General features: G+C 39.3%; 1 protein-coding gene across 2 annotated transcripts; it reads left to right on the plus strand.

Annotated features, from left to right (window-relative positions):
* Positions 1-383: 383 nt before the first annotated feature.
* Positions 384-11,064, plus strand: lratd1 (LRAT domain containing 1). Of its 2 annotated transcripts, none has more exons than XM_067417667.1 (2): positions 384-519; positions 767-11,064. In XM_067417667.1, the coding sequence occupies exon 2, from the start codon at positions 804-806 to the stop codon at positions 1,584-1,586; it is 783 nt and encodes a 260-aa protein (XP_067273768.1). In that variant the 5' UTR covers positions 384-519; positions 767-803; the 3' UTR covers positions 1,587-11,064. The 2 variants fall into 2 exon arrangements, with proteins under 2 accessions (XP_067273768.1, XP_067273767.1); XM_067417666.1 differs by lacking the exon at positions 384-519 and adding an exon at positions 526-665.
* Positions 11,065-17,232: the final 6,168 nt, after the last annotated feature.

Genomic DNA, 17,232 nt, shown 5'->3' on the forward strand with positions numbered 1-17,232 from the left:
AATGAGGGAATAATCAAAATAGTTTTCGTGGTCATCAAATTTATGCCAGCATTATGCACTGAACCCCAAATATTGCTTTAATAAAGTGTTCTCCAAGCATACAGAAGCTGTAACTTGTTTTGACAGTGCTAACCAACCATTCAGAAACCAAATGTCCTTATAATGAATCGTCTAGCTCTATTTCAAGCCTATTGTTACATTTGACAAATCTGCCAAAACCTTTGGGTCTTGAAGGCTGTGAACAACACAAACATCTGTAATATAAGCCTCGGAGCAAAGGTTTAAGTTTTTCATGATAGCTCTGAACCAATCGCCATCAGGAGGGCAGGTTTTACTGGTCGGGGCGGAGTTTTCTAGACTATTTAAAGTGCGGCGTTGCAAAGTGTTAGAGAAGCCAGTGTACCTTGGAGGACACGTAAGGGGGAGGTAGCGCGTTGTTTTGGAGACCTTGCGGGACACACAGCACAAGCACCGATGGAGAGAAAGGACCATTAGCCATAGTCCTGGGGAAATACGCAGGTATGCGTCCGTTTGAGGTGTTGTGAACTTATTAACATGCGCCTCGTGAGCAGTTCAACATCGACTCGCCCTTTTCCTCTTTGTGCCGCGCTCTGCCGACTGGCTTGTTTACGCACCCAGGTGCGCGTGGTTTATTGTGTTATGAGGTGACTACTATGTATGGCTTTGTACCTAGACAGCATTTCGGGTGCGTCAGAATAATTACGCTTCACCAGTATGACACTCACATAACCCTTTTGTATTTCAGAAGCAGTATTCCATGTCTCTCCTCTGCCCTGTTATTGATGGGAAACCAACTGGACCGGATCACCCACCTGAACTACAGCGAGCTACCCACCGGGGATCCATCGGGCATCGAGAAGGACGAGTTGCGTGTTGGTGTGGCGTATTTCTTTTCCGATGAGGAGGAAGAGCTGGACGATCGATCGCAGTCGGACAGCTTTAAAGACAACAACAGCCCGAGCAAAGACGGTCCGATTACGCTTAACGAGATCGAATACTCGGCGTTCTGCTGCCAGGAATGTATATACTCCAAACTACGAGAGAACGAGGACCTGAATGTTTATTCTGTGAAAACTTTATTGACCATGTGCAAACCCGGGGATCTACTGGAGTTAGTGGCCAACGCACAACCCCCGCACTGGGCGATCTTTGAAGGGGAGGACCAGGTTATTCACCTCTACAAGGGGGAGATCCGCAAGGACAGCTTGTTTGAGATCAGCTGCGGTCGACAGGGCAGGATAGTGAACAATCGGTACCGCTACCGGCCGCTGCCCGCTGATTTGGTGATGCAGAACGCGAGCGGGCACGTGGGGCTCAGCAGCGGCGAGATTTGCTGGACGAACTCAGAAAGTTTCGCAGCCTGGTGCCGTTTCGGCAAGCGGGAGTTTAAAGCGGGCGGGGAGGCGCACTCTGTCGAGCAGCGCTACTTTCTGAAGGTGCACCTGTCCGAGAGCACCGCACACACGCTCATGTTCCGCAGCCTGGAGGACATGATACGCGAGAGACGGCGCGTGGACGCCAGTGGCATTCTGAAGGAGCTGTCGCTGGTGACCGGGAAGGAATGAGCGATTAGGACTCTGCATGCCTTGAGCAAGGGCTGCTTACCTTTATTTCAGGACTTTGGGAGGGTTGTGCGTGTTTGTGTGAACATGTTTTTGGCAAAGACAACGCCCCATTTGGTTGTGCTGTGAGAACCGATGGCCCACTAAAGTCACCCTGTACCTTTAAAAAGGAAAAAGATAAAACATAAGGTGAGCCCTCATCACAGTTCGCCCATGACAGTCCCTTCAAATTCGCACCCGAGCTCTGCTGCGGCAGATGGTGACCACGATGCGTTCATATGTCTGTGGCAAGCCGTCTTGACATTTATTCCTTAAACGAATTGTTTTCATTATTAACTAGTAACTATTGAAATAGTTTCTAGTATATTTTACCGTTGTCCTATCAGCATTTAAATAGATACTAGTAGGCCTATTGTGTATTCCAAAAGTTACTAGTAACATTTTTAATCGTACTAGCTGGACTTCTGTCTGAACTTTAAAGTAGCCGTTCTGACGTGTCATTAGCCTAGGCTACATATGACAAGTGGAAAGCAAAGTGAGATGAACAATGTTACTTGTAACACTTGTGATGAACAACAATAGCTACTAGTATCTAAACGTAGCTAAAAATGGACACTGTAACCCAATTAATGGCTACTAATGTTACTGGAAGTAAATTGTTCATATCTGATCCACCAATAATCCAATGGCAACAATTTGCAATATATATATGATGGTATAGTTGCTTGTCATTATTAGAAAAGTGACTTGTAGCAAAGTACTATTTGAAGGAATGATTAGGCTAGTGACATTGAAAAGATACTAGCCACTATTGGACTACTTGGGCTACTACTAATTAAAATTAACAACCTTAAAACTAATGGTTTAAAGGAATGCATGTAAAACAGGTTGCCACCATAGTGTCTTATTTGACTGAAGAGCTTTAACATTAAACGTGGTGCTCCGTTATATTTACATCTGTCCAGCTGCATTAGTTCCTCTAAACCCCTACAGGCGACAACACACGAGCCTTTGTTTTCATTCTGTTATCAACAACCGCAGCGAACATTCTTCTGTTTTTGGAGTCCATATTTTTGTATTTCAGTTAGTTTTTATTTAAATAAACGTAGATTGCCCTATGAAAACTGCTTTGGTCTCTAGCTCTTTTTATCATGCTGTTTTGCCTAGCAAATGCAATAAGAGAGCACGTGCTGGGCTGAGGTAGCTTCACGCCAGTGCCTAACCGATGCATTATAATTCACACATGAACCTTCTGTATTGTTCACAGTATCTACTATTCCCTCGTTTGGTTTCGGTGGATTCATTTCCGTTAGCAGCGTTTTTTAAATTATTTTTTTAATCATTGCTGCATTAGTATGCCGTATGCAGCTGTGGAGTCCTTTTGTTCCTGGCTTGTTACTGCTGATGGTCATTAGCGTGTTTCTAACATTGACTGAGACATCGAGTGAAAAAAAAAAAGTCCTTTCAAAACCCCGAAGCCACTATTTCATTCTGTTATTTGTCTATGTTACCTTAATTATACACATCAAGTTTATGGCTGCACTGCTTGTGGTCCAGAAACCATACATCCAAATTAACTGCAGTCTCAATTTTTGGCTGCAAGGTTTGCAGTAAGTAATGGGAGAGCTGTGTATAAGTGTGTCTGCACATAGACACTCTCTAACACCAGTAAATATGGTCATGCTCTGTTTGTTTTCCTATTAGAGGCTGTAGGCTGCAGCTGGGATCATTTATGCTTTATGTTCAGTGGGGCTTGATTGGCCCACAGGTCTGTGGCTGGACCCTTTACAGAGCTTGTACTGTCCAAAACTAACAAGTCATTCTGAAAACCAGTTCACCTGAAGTCCATTCTTTGCCGTTTATCTGTGTGCTGCAGGTTACAAGTTTTGTCAAGCACAATGTAACTGTTTGAGCTGTGCATTCATGGATTTAGACAAATGAATTTAGTTGATATATTTTCTGGATTTACTAGTGTGTTCACTGTTTTGTATTCATTCCACGCACTCCCCTTACTGCTTATTCTCTTTGTGTGTCTTTTCGAGGTCAGAATGTTAATCATGAGTCCTCATGCACAACATGTTATGGCAGGTGTGCCAGTTTGAGCCGTTAATATGGAAAGTGGGCGATTTTTACAAATGAATGAAAACAAGTGGGACCGGTTTCTAAAGGCTTGGGAAAGCTTACTCATCAACCGTCAAATGAGTTCATCGTATATGTTAGAGATTCACATTCACTGAACGTCTACAGCGCTTTTTACATCTTATGAAGCATCCGCAATTGAGTTTAACCAGGCATTTAATGGGTTGCACTTTGAGTATTTCAATGCATTATCATTCCTTTTATATTGGGCTCATTATGTTCTTTGCTTGCCACAATAAATAACGTTTTACCACCCATGGAAATCAGACACTGAGAAATTATAAAAATAGATTTGTGTACATATTCTCTTGACTATGCCAAAAGTTATTAATCAGATTAGAGAAAAACATTATAACCCGGCTTTAATGTACATGCTGTAGTCAAGCACACTCATATTGGTGGAATGATGCTGTACAATCATAATAAAGTATGTCAGATCTTGGTATTCTGAGGCATCTTCCACATCTAAAACTCAAAACTGAGCCTTTTACTATAAATTTGACACTGTACTGACAAGTATTAACACTCTCAAACACTTATTTTCTTTGGGCCAGAGTTTGTCTTCACCATTGTCTCTAGTTTTGTCTCCACCACATTGTTGTTCGCCATTCCCAGCAGCCCCAGTAACCTACTTTTTCACTACTAGACGATTAAGGGATCCCCTACCTTGACATTACCCCACCCCCCGCCTCATTTCCCCTTTCTCTAGGCCTGACAATCTGTCACCTGTACCGATTCCTGTTTTTTCTAAAGCTGGAAATTTAGGATAGTGGGGCAGCGGACTATATGTGGAGAATTAGAACAGGATTGAAGGCGCAATGGGCTGAGGGAGAAGATGTTGCCAACATGAGCTGAACAGAATATCGTTAGCCTGAAACAAAGTCTGCCTTTCAGTGATATGCCATATGTGTGCCGTTCCTGTTTGTGTGCGCGTGTGTGTGTGTCTGTCACACTTCGTAACCTGTTACTGTGGAAACCTCAGCCAGTCATTTAGCTTGCATCTACTGAATATTGTTTTACTTGAAGCCTGGAGAGAGGATGAATGCGTATCCAGCCTCTTTAACAGAGAACTTGTTGTTTTTGCGTTGATTAAAGAACGAACGATAATGCATTTGCTTCTGATGAGGGAGAATTATGCATAGCATCTGTGCTCCGCAGAAATCCTGCATCCCTTTCAGACTCGATCGGATATTCATTTAAACCAGCAGGCTAGCTGGTAATCTGGACTCAGGTGGAGAGGAGGAATTTAGAAATTCAGATTCATTTGTGTTTTTTCCTTCTTTTTTTCTTTCTTTGTCAATTCACAGCAATTTTAAAGAATATCTTGATTATCTTATTTTGGTGCACTAAGAAAACAACGTTTTTTTGGACATATTGTCTTTCCTGATAAAATCATATACACTGTAAAAGCGGGGAATAAAATGGATACAATTTTCTACTTCAAAATTGCAGGTATTATTCAATGTGTTACTTGCCGTTTCTTTGTAATTATTTGTGAAATTTACTAGCAATTTCTGAGGGAATATAATGATACACTGAAAAAAATGATGCAAAACCTTTATCGCATTATTCAGGTCCTTATACTGACATTTGTTTCACAGCATGTGAAATAATATTGAGTTGTAGTATTGGACAAAAATGAACAGAAAAGCAAAATGACTGAAACGGATGCTGTGTATTTAGTCTCTATTAGGTTTAGCAGTTTCAGTAGTGATTAAAGGGATAGTTTACCCGATAAATAAAACTGTCATTTACTCGCCCTCAAGTTGTTTCTAACCTGTATGCATTTCTTTCTTCTGCTGAACACAAAGAAAGATATTTGGAAGAATGTTTGTAACCTAGCAGCTCTCGGCAGCAATTGACATCATGATCATATAACCCCCCACTCCCACATTTAGGGTGACTAAATGACAGAATTTTCATTTTTAGGTGAAGTAAACCTTTAAATTAATATTATGACCTATTGAAACATAGTTGGCTATATCCAACACTAACTACCATGTTGTTTTGCACCTTCTTTGCAGTACCTTGAAATACACTATAATAACCGAAAATATACTAATACTGAATGTACCTTTAAGGTATTAATTTGCACTAAAAGTACTGATATGTACCATTTAAGGGTGAGTAAGGTACAAAGATGTACCTTTTCACTGTGGTATCTTAGGGTACTGCCCCAGTGACAGCACTGTACCTCTTTTTCTGAGCGTAAATACTGTACTATTTGGTAGCAAACTCTTGAACCATTGCCTTAACTTGAATTATTTAATTACTAAAACATTTTAACTTGCATTTAGCCTGCATTATTATGCTACTGTACATCTGGTGATGAACAGTTTTGTTAGATTTTTATTTTACAGAGAACCGTTACGCTGTTGATCAATGGTCGTGGCCGCTACAGACCTTATTTTGAAAGGCATATTATTTTAAGCCTAAAAGGCATCTCCATATTCCTTATGCATATGAAAAAAGCTATTCTGTACTGTAACAAGACGTTCTGAATTGGTCAGAGGCACAGTGTGTAGGGAATCCTTAGAGAGTAGATTAGACCCTACTAGGTCATATCATATTATAGGCTCTTTTTATAATGCCACAGCATAATGCGCCACATTGCAGAATTCAGCAAATTCCGTTTCACGCTTATGAGCTAGAGACCGCTACTGGCTGTGAACTAGTGCTGTCTGATAAAAATTCAAGCAGAGCTCCAGAATGCATCTCCAATGACTCAACAAAATCATATATTGTGTAAGACGAGCAGCCAGCTAAGACATACATTTTAAAATGCAGAAAACATTGTTTTTTTCCTATCGATCATCAAGTCAGAGTGTGTGCAGACTCGTTTCGAATGAATAGAACCAGTGGCTGGACACTGTTGGAGATGTTGTGCCACCTGTAGAACAGGGCGGTAGATTGTTTACGCAACCCCCAGCTTCATTATGTTAATGCTTTGTGTTCTCGTGCGAGTCCCTGTGGACCCCGACAGTCTCCCTGGCTCCCCTCCTTTTTATGTTTACTTTTCTCCTACCAGGCTCACATCGGCTTTCGCTGGGCCACGCCAAAGTTCTCGGCCTGTACCCAATTACTGCAGAAGTGTTTGCTCCTCGTACTGTCTCCCTCTGAACCGTGCTGTGAACATGGACGGCGATGGCAGGGGAAAAACAATCTGCCTCATGAAAAATGACAGCTCTCCTTTAAAAAAAATGAAGCAATCTCTCACCAATTTCTCTAAGGTGTGGATCAGAGGAGGCCCGTTGTGGCTGGGGAAAAATAGAGATTTCGTAGCTGTTGCGGACGGCGGAGAGAAGGGGTTCATGTGAGACACTGGCACAACTTTTGTTTCAATCGGACTGAATTCATTCCGATTGATGAATCTGAATGTAGTGTTTACTAGACTGGGTAAACCCAGCCCGATCTGCCGGCGATTTGATTTCGCCCTGCAGCTCAGTCTGGAAACCTGTACGTTCATTTCTACTGCTTCCGTTACACTTTTGCGGGAACCAATCACAGACTGGCTTATCCACCTGGCATGCTATTGGCAGGTTTAACCATAGACAGTAAAAGAAATGGACAGAGTGTTCCCATTGACTTAAACGGCGGTTGTTTTTCGCTCACTATGGGCTTCTCCTCATTCTTCTCCCTTGACTTTAACAGACTTTGTTTCCACGTCCCACCGACTGTCTCATAGACAGTAAAAGATTGCCTGCGAGCGTCTCCTCAGGTCTATAGGTCATTTCTGATGTCTCCTCAGGTCATTTCTCAACTGTGCAACAGAGTCGCGTTGGTTATGACGCAATCGTTAGCCTATTTTTACAAAAACAGCTTCTGCGGGGCGATAGTGTAAGATACAAGGTAACGGAGCCTTTAATGCATTGTCGTGTTTCTTTGGAAATAAACAATGGACAAATGGAGTCTTTAAACGCCTCAGATGTAAAGTTATTCACTGTCAAAGTGACTCAAAAATGAATGGGAGTCAATGGGATGCTAACAGCAGGTGATGGCTTGGTTAGCAATGGGTGGAACCCTTTCCGAGTGCTAGATTACCCCCTTGGGTTTAACGTGATGACGGATAGAGGATCGATGCCTGTTGATCACGCCTCTTGTGGTCTGATTAGTTAAAGGACTATCAATTGCATACAGAGTCATTTGAATTATGCTCGTCTATCATGCCTCTTTTGCAGAAGAAAATACAGAGCAGACTTCCCAGACCAATGTTCAATCTTAAACTGAGCTTGGTCTGGTGATAGCCATACAAAGTGTTTACTAAACTCTAAACAAAGTTGATCAGGTTGATGTGCACGTTTATGTCACAAACTTTAAATCAGAATTGATTTTTTTGACATGCACACATGCACCAATATACAGAGTTTCCCGGTGTTATTATCCTACATTGGCTCCTTATTTGTTGTAAATGGCAGACTTAATATTTATCCATTTCTGCTCAAAATGTGCAAGCAATGAGCATACGAACCGTTGTGCCGTGCTGCTTATATTTATCACACAGTAAAAATGCCCCTCCGTGCCCAAACCAGTCGCCTGTGGATGAGAATCCGAAAAAAGGACTGGTGGGACTGCTCTACTTCATAGATGCTGAGTAAGAGGAGAATTTTAGAATGACGGAACAATCATTTTATTCGTCAGGAAGAACAGCTCGTTCAGTGTCATACGTCATCCTTATGCTATTTCTATATTACGGCATAGGCACAGTCCTTTCAGTTTCGGTCTTCTGTACGATCAAGTGTTTACATGACCTCTCGATAGGATTAGAAAAGGAATAACCTCTTTAATAAACCACCCCTTTCAATCCGATCAAAATTTAATTTGGCTCAAGCTCAATGGGATCGACTAAGGTATTTACATGAAGGTGTAAACGTCTCAGTTCGATTAAGCTGTCAATCTGATTACTAACAGATTATTTGGTTGCATGGAAATGTATCCACTGTCACTCACAAATTAGATCTCTTTCATTTATTAACTGTTTTTTTTATAGATGTAATGAGATTGAACAGAGCAAATGGAGACTTTTTTACATTTGAAATTGATTCTCTTCCCTCCCCCAATTTTCGGGTAATAATTTTAAATTATATATATTTTTTTCTTCTTCTTTACTGTTTGGATGGAATTTCGTGTTCCACAGAGTAAAGAAAGTTTGGAATTGCATTTCTGATGTACTTTCAGTTGCACTGTTAACAACTATTCTGTACTCAAGCTGGTTTTGTACAAACTACCCAGAGTTTAGGAAAAAATAATTAATTAATTATAAAAATAATTAATACAAATAATTAATTAATTCCGTAATACTGGGTCATATGTTACCATTTTTTGTAAATAATTCTAGGAGAAACAACTGGGACACAGTTACTACTAAAAGGAACAGTTCACCAGAACAAAAAAAAAAAGTAATCATTTACTCAACCTCATGTTGTCCCCAACTTGACTTACTTTCCTCTGCGGAACAGAAAGGTGATTTATTATTATTTATTTATTTTTAAATATCTTGACCTCTATTTCAATGCACAATGCAATCGGAAGATAAAAAACAAAAAGTCTCCACATTTTCAAGGTATTTCACATTTTCACTTTTATGATTTGTATGGTGCTTTTTTGTAATTTTAATAGCTTCAGCCAATATTCACTTTGATTAAATGTGAAATCTTAAGATCTTCTATGAAGCAGCAAGGTCTGACTGCTTAGAATCTTCTCTAGAGTGTGTCAGTTAACTCACATGCACATACTGAACATATCACTGCTACTCATACTTCACAGTTTTAATTGGTTTTGTCACACTCAAAATGTGGGCCACACAATTCAAGAGGAAACTTAATTTAGCAGTTGGGGCACCAGCATTCACAGACACGCAGCCATGCCGATAACTTTCCATTCCTCCTCTCATATTTCACCTGCTCTCTCTGTCTCCGAGTTAATGAGAGAGTTAGAGGCACAGGAGTAGATGCAATGCTCGCTGCTGGACCAAGCACAACTCCATACCATTGGTTCTCTTCTTCTATCTCAGGCTTTCCCATTGTCCCTCTCAGGATTTGATACATTTCACACACAGGCACATATATGTTCAGACGTTATTAGCACGGCTGCTTTTAAATATTTGGATATTTGCCCGACTTCCATTTCACGTCCTGTATTTCTCCATGCCAAGGCTCATTTGCTCTTTTAGCCAAAGCCAATCACACACACCACTGCCACAGCTGTGATATAACGCATATCTCATACCTGCCATCAAATGCTTGCACAAACACTCATAGCGTACATTAGTTTGCTTTTCTCTTGCTCTCATTTGCCCTGTTTTTCCTCTCCTCTTACATACTCAGTTTTTCTCTCCTTATGCACTGTCTCGCTTCATTGTCCTCCTCCTCCTCCTCCTCCTCCTCAGTTAAGCACCGCATTTATTTCTCAGCTTGACCGTTCTTTGACCGAGAGGACTTTCCCCCCCTACATTTTATCAGTTTCTCCACCATAACAGCAATCACACACTCCACAGGTGTCCCCTGCCTCTATTTTTCTCACAGCACTAAATCACCAAAGTCACAGAGACAAAATCATGAGGATGACAGGACTTAATTGGGGAGAGAGAGAGGGGGGGGGGGGGTGCCACTTAAATTGCATTATATCTACAGATAGACATATGATTGGCCGCGTAATTATTCATTTTGGTTCATTTATTTGTGTATAGCATTGACAAATGACATTGGTGTGCAAACTGTTCTTTTTGACAAACAAACATATTCTCGCAAACATAGCATGGCAAGAACAGTCCGATTGTGGCACAAATTACTTTTATTAGTTTGCTAGTTTTAGTGAAAACTAAAGCATTTAGTCTGGAACGAACGACTCTGAGTCAGTTGTTTTTAGTGAATCAAACATACACAGCACAGATACCCATCCATTCATTCTCCACACCATTTATCCTCTGTAGGGTCGCTGGGTCCTCTAATCCAATTCCCGAAGGAATGACTCTTGAGTTGGTTCTATTTCAACCAATGTAGACTGATTCCTTACACTGCATTGGAATCGTCTTGATTATTGAACAGTCAAATAATGAGAGAACTGATTTTTTTTTGTTGTCTTTTGCTGAAAAAATGTATTTGGTTTATGAATGAATCAAATGTTAAGAGGAACTTTACACTTCCCATTAATACTCAGGAAGCATTTGTTATTATTATAAAGGCTGCATTATTATTTTGGGTACACTTTATGCACATCAAGGGGCATGATTAATTGCTCCTTTCTTCCTCATTTTTAAAAAGTGGTTATTTTTGTCAATATAATGTTTAATTAACAGCCTCGGTTACTATGTTTTTAATTTGTTGATTAAAAAATCTGCTGCTATGATTTCCATTATTTATCTTCTGGCCTACTTTGAAGAGTTATAGATTGATTATGACCCCACTGTATTTATGGGCTTAGGGTGAAATTTGGTGAATGGTTCAAAAAAGATTTAATCAAGATTTTAAATCAGAGTATATAGTGCATGAACCAGGAAGCTATGGACACACACAGTCAGACTAGAACACTAACGTTTACAAATGCAGTGTGTCCTGAAAGCATTAACATCATTTTAAACTAAATTGTCATTTTGTAGAGTGGACAAAAGAGGCGTAACATCAGTGAAGGTCTTCGGGACCCCTACTTTGTGACGAGGCGGAGTTCAAATTGTCTCTGTTCTGGTGGTGTTCTCAATTACCATGGGCTGAACGGCTGATACTCCTACTTTGAGCAATAAGTGTGATGCCGTAATACTGGGTCTGTGAATGGACTGTGGTACGGTTGGTCTTCAAAGGAAGCTGCAGGGAGTCTGATTGCAGAGGTCTGCGATGAACGTATCTAGTGATGTAACCAAGAGCCTGGGTTTAAATTATACATGACTAGACTCAAACCTTCACAAGAGAAGACTATATACACACACATAAATAGAACACAGACTGTATAGCTAAATGTAGATCTATCTGTCTATCTATCTATCTATCTATCTATCTATCTATCTATCTATCTATCTATCTATCTATCTATCTATCTATCTATCTGTCTATCTGTCTGTCTGTCTGTCTGTCTGTCTGTCTATCTATCTATCTATCTATCTGTCTGTCTGTCTGTCTGTCTGCTTTTCTATCTATCTCTCTATCTATCTCTCTCTCTATCTATCTATCTATCTATCTATCTATCTATCTATCTATCTATCTATCTATCTATCTATCTATCTATCTATCTGTCTGTCTGTCTGTCTGTCTGTCTGTCTGTCTGCTTTTCTATCTATCTATCTATCTATCTATCTATCTATCTATCTATCTATCTATCTATCTATCTATCTATCTATCTATCTATCTATCTATCTATCTATCTATCTATCTATCTATCTATCTATCTATCTATCTATCTATCTATCTATCTATCTGTCTGTCTGTCTGTCTGTCTGCTTTTCTATCTATCTATCTATCTATCTATCTATCTATCTATCTATCTATCTATCTATCTATCTATCTATCTATCTATCTGTCTAACTGTCTGTATGTCTGTCTGTCTCTTATCTGTCTGTCTGTCTCCCATCCATCCATCCATCCATCCATCCATCCATCCATCCATCCATCCATCCATCCATCCATCCATCCATCCATCCATCCATCCATCCATCCATCCATCCAGTACAAGCAGCTGTTTATAAAGGGAAAAAAATGGTTTACAGAACTGAAACCCACCCTGGTTTCAACAGTGTTCTTGAAAAAAAAGAGAATGACTTGCAGCCTGCTTTGACACAAAGTCCAAAGAGAGAGTGAAATATTCATGCAGCACAAAATGAATCTAAAACAGAGTCCTCAACCATTCTGTGCAATGGACTGCACGGTGAGACAACAAAGTTAAATCAAAATAAGGCTCTCGGGCCCTCTGCTCTAGTCATGGCCTCCTGTATGTTTACCACATTATGCCACAGTTCAATATTTCTCTCAAAAGTCTGCCGCTGAATATTATAATAGCTGAATTTCTGGCAGCCTGACGCATCTGTGAACTGCATACCAAATCAAATGATGACCATGTGATGTATGAATTATCCAATCACCTGCGTGATAAATTGTGGCACTGGCAGCTGTATCATCATGCTAGGTTTCTCTTAAGATATTTTCTATTAAACTAAAGACAAGGACACATGGCAACTATAGCTTTAAGATTGCTATGCATCTTATCATGTGCATCAATAGTTCAGCACAGCCGTGAGCGGTCTGGTTCTTAAAACAAATGACATAGCTACACAATGTTTTCTTTGACCATAAGATTTCATCCTTGCCTTCTACAATACGTACACTTCCCTGTACACAAAAACACACTCTCACGGTCGCTCTTGCAAACACGTCCAAACACACAGACATATTACACCAAGCATATTGAATTTCCTATGTTGAAGACAAGAACATCACCATGGCAACGTCACAGTACCTCTCCCTTTCACTCTGCCTGTTTTAAAAGATGAGAAGATGGAAGACAACAAGAGAGGAATAGAGTTTAAAGGGATGAGGGTGGTCAGCGTATCATTTGACTGATAACTGCTGCCTGAAGGGATCTGTAGAATAGGAGTAAAGGTAGATACAGCTCATAAAACATGAAACTTACCCAAATATGGGCTACTCTCTGAAGCACAGCAAGCCCGAAGCATTTTGAATGCAGGCACATGTATATCGAGTTTAAAGGGATAGTTTGAACCCAAATTCTGTCATCATTTATTCTGTCATCTGTCATGTTGTTCCTAACCACAATAACATCCACTTTTACTGTATGGCTTTTAAAGAAAAACACAAACTCGCACAGTTTGAAAACTCTGCCTAACATACTTTTGTGTTCCAGAACAAAGAAAGTCTCATACAGGCTCAGAACAACATGAGGGCGAGTAAACAGAATTGGCATTTTTGGGTCAACTGTCCTTCCTAACATAAATCAACAGACTACGTCCATCTTAAAAGTTAAATGCAACATTGTGAAACATATTTAAACATGCATACATGTGTACACAGAGGCTGTTTTTGAATACGTAATGATGGCCTGAGGGCAGTAGACAATGAAAGTGGTAGAGAACAAAAGCTCTCAGGGCAAATTTCTGCATGCAGCTGAGTCATTTTATCACACTCCATAACAGACATTAAACATGCCGATGCACAATAAGATCGGGAATGTGTTGAATATATGCAAAAACGCATGAGACTGGAATGACACGAGTAACAGAATTTTAATTTTTGCCAAACTACACCTTTGAATCATTTAACATCCGTGCTTTATAAAAGTTACATAGCTAACTATGCCAGTGGGTAGAAACAAGGGATTGTCTTTATGAATGAATCACTGAATCCTACATTCACTGTAAAAAATCCAACTTATGTTTTGTATGACAAATTCAGCTTTTGAAGTTTATTAAACTATTTGACATGAAAGTTGAGAGAACTCAAAAAAATGGATTAAATCCACTCAAAAATGTTCTGCAGCTGGTTGCCTTAAACTTTTAAGTTTTCTCAACTTTTTTTTTATTATTATTTTTTTTACAGTTTTTAACCAATTCGTTCAACAACACTGATTGATTCAGGAACAAAACAAATGACTGTCCCTGTGTCCCAATGTCCATTCTATTTATCCTAAATAGTATGTGAGATTACAAAAAGTGTTTTCACACTTGGCATGTTTGGTTTGATTTAAACGAACCCTGGTGCGATTGCTCTTTTAGTGTGGTTCATTTGAGCATGTGTGAATGCCACCGTAACATCATAGTCATGACGAGTTTGCCCATCACGGTTCAGTACAGGAGTCAGAACCAGGCGTTTGTGTGTGTGACAGAGGGATTCCTGCCGCTGTCTCCTTTACACATTCTCAGCTGGTTAATATATAATAATAATAATAATAATAATAATAATATGTTTAATTTATGTAGCAACTTTGCCAGACTCAAGGATGCTTTACAAGTAGTAACAGAATATACAGTCAATTCACATAGTCGTAATAGTCATTCCATATAGTTAATAATCATTAGATGTACAGTAGACATTTAGACCCAGTTGCAAATCATAATGAAATTATGAACAGAAAGCAGAGAATACAGCACATATTGTTAAGCAAACAAAATCTAAATCAAGTGGAACACAAAACATAAAAACATTTAAGAAGAAACAGCTGGTAGGATGTGGAGTACATTCCGACTGATAGTATTGGGTGAACAAGTACGTTTTGAGTTGTGATTTAAAGAGTGAGGTTACGTTACTTAGTGCCATTGAGAGTTCCATAGTTTAGGTGCAATGACGGAAAAAGACCTGCCACCCTTTGATGACAAAAGAAATCTGCCTACTGTAATAAGTTCACAACCAGATGATTGAAGAGATCGAGGCGGAACATAAGAAGACAGTAGATCAGAGCGCTAAGAGCATTTGCGAGACTATTGAGTGATTTAAAGGTAAGCAGAAGATTTTTATAAGTAATGCAAGATGACACCGGGAGCCAATGGAGGTTAAATAATATAGTGGTAATATGAGCAGATCGTTCAGTGCGTGTTAATATTCTTGCAGCAGAATTTTGCAGCAGAAGAATGTATTGCAAGCGGGAGATAGAGTGCAGTGGTAGTCCAAAGTGTGACTTATTTGATTAAAAAAGACTGGAGGAATGATACTGAAAATTCAGATTTGCATCACAGAAATAAATGATCATTTAAAGTATAATAAATTGAAAACCAATTATTTTAAATTGTAATAATATATCACAATATTAAAAAAGAATTCTGTATTTTTGATCAAATAAATGCAGGCTTGATGAGCAGAAGAAACTTCTTTTCCAAAAACATTACAAATAGTAATGTGTCCAAACTTTTGGCCTGTACTCTGTGTCATCATTTTGCAAACGTGAGCAGGGTCTCCACATAAAAGAACTGCGACTGGCAGAACAACGTGCTACTGCATTTCTCTGATACAGTAGGAAATTAATGGTGGAGGATTTTGACAAGATGATTGACAGGCCAATTTACAGTGACAGGATCCCCGTAACTGCGACAAAGCCACAATTTTAAAATGTGATGGTATATCCCAGTGCTTGTCTACTCTTCTGCTACACTCCAAAGTCATTTGAGAATTGGAGCGCACCATGTCTTTCTGAGTGAATCATTGAATCATTCTCTCAACTCTGATTCATTCATCAACTCCACTATTTGTAGCTTGAGACGTGAGACAGTTAATCCGCCTGTCTTCTTCAATCATACTCAATCTACACGACTATGATTAACTATAGCCTCGTGTCTATGGTCACAAAACAACAGCACCCAGCTGGTGTGATATTGCGTAATTATAAAACTTCACTCCTACTACTATAAACTTTACTCATACTACTATAAAACAAAACGGCAATCTGAATCTTCATAAATGCAAGATCATGAGCTCTTTGAAATACCAGAATGTGTGTGAAACCTTTTTTTTTAAACATTTTTTTTATCATAAACACAGAGAGAGAGAGAGAGAGAGAGAGAGAGAGAGAGAGAGAGAGAGAGAGAGAGAGAGAGAGAGAGAGAGAGAGAGAGAGAGAGAGAGAGAGAGAGAGAGAGAACAATGGATGCCCAGAGACCGTGAAATCTTTTGGCTTTGTGTATTGCACCTTCTGTCTCTCTTTGCACACAAACAGCTCACTTAAGCATTGATTACATCTCATTCTGCCTCTTTAAAGCAACTCCTTTACAAGCATAATTAACACTCTCAAAGGGGGACACTAGGATAAAACATCTGCTGTACACACGGCCAAAAGAGTGAACGACCAATTCATCTTGTCCATGCTGTCAGCCTGTCAGTAACATCACCTCAACACAACCACTCAACAGATATAATAATCACCAAGCGATCTGTATCTGTTGGTTTTAAGAAAGACCCTAGAGAGCTCGAAGAGGAATTATGACTTCAATATCTCTGTGCTCTGCAGGTTTGTTGCATATACAAGTTTCTGCAAGCTTTTTTTACCTTATGCATCCCCACAGCTCCATCAGTAAGGTTCGCCATCAACACCAAATCAAAAATGTGTTCCTTGTGATAATATACTGTCACATTTAATGTTATCATTAATATTATTTAAAAATAGGCCTTTAAACTAAAAACAATAGATTCAATGTGTGTAAAACAGCCTCCTTTTAGACTTCCTTTTCTGTGGTGTGGCTATCAGAATGCTTGTAAGTGTTTTAAAACATTTCAATTTAAATACAATTAAGTAATTATACAGTGAAAGGTTGGATTTATGTACCTGTATATATCCTAATTAAATTCATAATTAAAGCCTTAATCAATATTTATCCTCCTATATTATTATAATAGTTTTTTTAATGATTCTTTCCAGTTATGATATTATTTAATCAAGATAACCACTGATTGTTTGTTTCTTAATATATGTTTTCTAAAGTTTGTATTTGATCTCTGATGAGTAACTGAGAGTCTGTCCTAGGGATGTGTGATGTGACGCTAAACACTCAATTATATCGTTGTTATATTGTTGTTATCTCAATTAT

Source organism: Pseudorasbora parva, chromosome 15 (genome assembly GCF_024679245.1).
Source record: "Pseudorasbora parva isolate DD20220531a chromosome 15, ASM2467924v1, whole genome shotgun sequence".
Taxonomy (NCBI): Eukaryota; Metazoa; Chordata; class Actinopteri; order Cypriniformes; family Gobionidae; genus Pseudorasbora; species Pseudorasbora parva.